This window comes from Populus euphratica, unplaced genomic scaffold, assembly GCF_000495115.2.
Source record: "Populus euphratica unplaced genomic scaffold, PopEup_1.0 scaffold54.1, whole genome shotgun sequence".
Lineage (NCBI taxonomy): Eukaryota > Viridiplantae > Streptophyta > Magnoliopsida > Malpighiales > Salicaceae > Populus > Populus euphratica.
Window position 1 is genome coordinate 305374 of NW_011499910.1, and position 2886 is coordinate 308259.

The following is a 2886-nucleotide window of genomic DNA, read 5'->3' on the forward strand; positions in this document are numbered from 1 at the left end:
AAAGAGATGATCGCTTTATTTTCCAACACCTTTAAAGCTCTGTACTTTGAATACTTGGCTAGAAGCTCTGCGCAACATTTCTCTGACCTGGTTGTTATAGCTGAGGGAATTGAACAAGCCATTGGATTAGGTAAAATTGCTTATCCAACTGAAAAAGAACGGTTTCACTGAAAAAGAAAAAGACATTAAAGGGGGTTGCCGAGGCACTTACTGTTCTTACATATGGCCTTAACTAATTGTTGAAAAGATGCCCTTGTCGAGAAGAATAAATGATTGAAAGATTCTAGAAATTCCAATCAATGATCGCTAAATGTTTAGCCCCTTTATATGTTATCATGCTAGTGTTCATAGCCCAAGATGTTGACATAAGTTCTTTGTTGTTAAACTTCTTTTCCAAAGTTTCAATGAAATAATGAGTTTGTCATTCAATCATGTTTATGACTAAGCATTATTCATTTTCTTGAGAGAGTTTTCTTGTAAAGACTCACAAACACATCTTTGAAGCCTTGCACAATCTCATAGATTCAATTCATTATTCTTACCAAAATCAATTTCCCTATTAGAGTTTTGAAAAATTTATCTAGCATTTTGATTTCGAAAAGTAATTTGATGTTTATTCAAAAATGATATTTTTGACATTCTGCTTGTAGAATGACAAGTGAATGAAGCAACTCCATCATTGAGGTGACTAAATTATAAACAAAAAAAAAAGAAATGAATAAACACCTTTACCCCATTACTCTTGAATCATGTGTTTTTTTAAAATGTATGAATAATGGTATATAGTGAACTTGTTGCTCATAACTCATGAAATGCATCTTTGCAAAGAATAAACCATCATACCATACGAGGTCAAAGTTTATTGATCATAGCTACTTGCGCTTGAAATGAGGAAAGGCCATCTTTGTTATTTCCTTTCATGTTCTAAATAAATACATCCCTTGCAAACCCTTTTTGAGCCTGAACAATTTTTTCTTTCATAGAAAAAAATCTCGACTAGGATCACACCCCATACTGGGGGCAAGTGAAATTTCAATTATCAAGAAAGATGATAAAGCTGTGAGAAAGCCAAAAGTCAAAAAAGCTCAAGAAACTCAAATGCTAGGGGGCATGCCCAAATCACAAGAAAAAGTGATAACCAAGATAAAGTGAGTATGCTCTATAAGCAAAGCAATGAAAAAAAAAAAGCAACAAATCAAAGAAGAGCGGCAAAAGAAAATATGAATGACATCAATAGTCAAACTGTTAATAGTGATTCTCAGTCTTTGAAGCCCTGAAACACTCTTTGAGCCTTATGAATCCTTTTCTTTCATAGCCAAAAACCACAGCCTACGTTACGTGCCTATAGAAGTCCTTTCTAATCAAGCAAGCAAGCAACCTAGAACAATAAACAATGCTCTCAAAATGCAAAGAATACTTTTTCATAAGATTCATGACATCAAGAATAAACTATTCATTATTATTCATGCTGATAAAAATAAATGTGCAAAAAGAGACAAATTCTTCTCATACAAAACCTCGAGCTTTTTCTCGAGCCCTCTACTCTGAAAACTTATAAAAGCAAAAGGTCATAATATCATGGCATATTTTCACCGAAGACCTCATTGCCAAACACAAGAACAAATAATCTCTTTTCCAAGAAAGAAAAATAACCAAGGAGTTGCAAGATTTCAAAAGCAAATTGTTTTAGACTCACATCGAAATAATTTTTTGTTTTCAAAATGCAAGATCAAGATTTCAAGATTCATTCTAGACCCATATTCCTTCACCAAACAGAAAAAGGATAGATATGAGAGAATGACCTCTTAGAACCATTATTTATCCAAATCACTAAGAGAGCACACTTAGAGGCAATAACCAATACAAGGGGGCAACATTGTGTTTAAAAGGAAAAATTCTAGAAAAGGAGATGGTAATTTCCTTTAACCAGACAAGGGGGCATTTTGGTTTACAAAAGACAACTCGATCCTTTCAGCAAGTGACACCGAATGTTTCTAGTAGTGAAACGAGGAGTAATGAGTGATCCTCTTAAATTATTTGACGAATCAGAAAATCTTTAGCAAGCAAGTGGGTCACGATGGGCACCACAAATGCTGAGTTATACAATTAAATTTGGAAATAGACTTATATGAGCCAACTCAAGTGGGCTAGAAAGCTAAACGACAAAGATGACTCAAATCAGATAACAAGATCTCACCAACCAAGCAACGAGAAGATTAAGAAGAAATGGGGGCCTATATTTCAAATCAGGTAAAGATGCATGCATATCATTTAAACTCTAAAACATTAAACAATGAGTTTTGTAAATTTTTATTAGAGAAAATTCTAACGAAATCCATCAAGTGGAAGGCCAACTTAAAATGGCGAACATTGAAATTATTTTTGAAAAATTTTCACTTTTGAGAATTTTTCAACCTGGGCAAGCCACCCATGAGAATTAGTCCACTTGAAAAAACTCTCTATTTTTTCCACCACCTTTCAGTTTGCACTCTTGAGGTAGTGCAGTTCCTATTCTACCTCCTTTTGAGTTCTTTTCGAGCGCGCCTTCGAGCCCCCGACCATCAAAGGTAGTGCATTTCCTATCCTACCTTCATTTAAGCGCGCCTTTGAGCCCTTGTCTTATCTCTCCCTTCAAGCGCGTCTTCGAGCCCTTGTCTTATTTCTTTTCAAGCGAGCCTTTAAGCCCTCGACCATCAAAGGTGGTGCATTTTCTATCCTACCTCCATTCGAGCGCGCCTTTGAGCCCTCGACCATCAAAGGTAGTGCATTTCCTATCCTACCTCCATTCAAGCGTGCCTTCAAGCCCTTGTCTTATTTCTTTTCGAAAGCGTCTTCGAGCCCTCGACCATCAAAGGTAGTGCATTTCCTATCCTACCTCCATTCGAG

General features: G+C 35.8%; 1 protein-coding gene across 1 annotated transcript in view; it reads left to right on the forward strand.

The window, feature by feature from the left end:
* LOC105133905 (uncharacterized) overlaps positions 1–171 on the forward strand; it is a 450-nt gene extending 279 nt beyond the window's left edge. The window contains exon 1 of the mRNA XM_011038067.1: positions 1–171. This exon is cut by the window's left edge and continues 279 nt beyond it. Coding sequence (XP_011036369.1) covers positions 1–171 — 171 coding nt within the window.
* Positions 172–2886: the final 2715 nt, after the last annotated feature.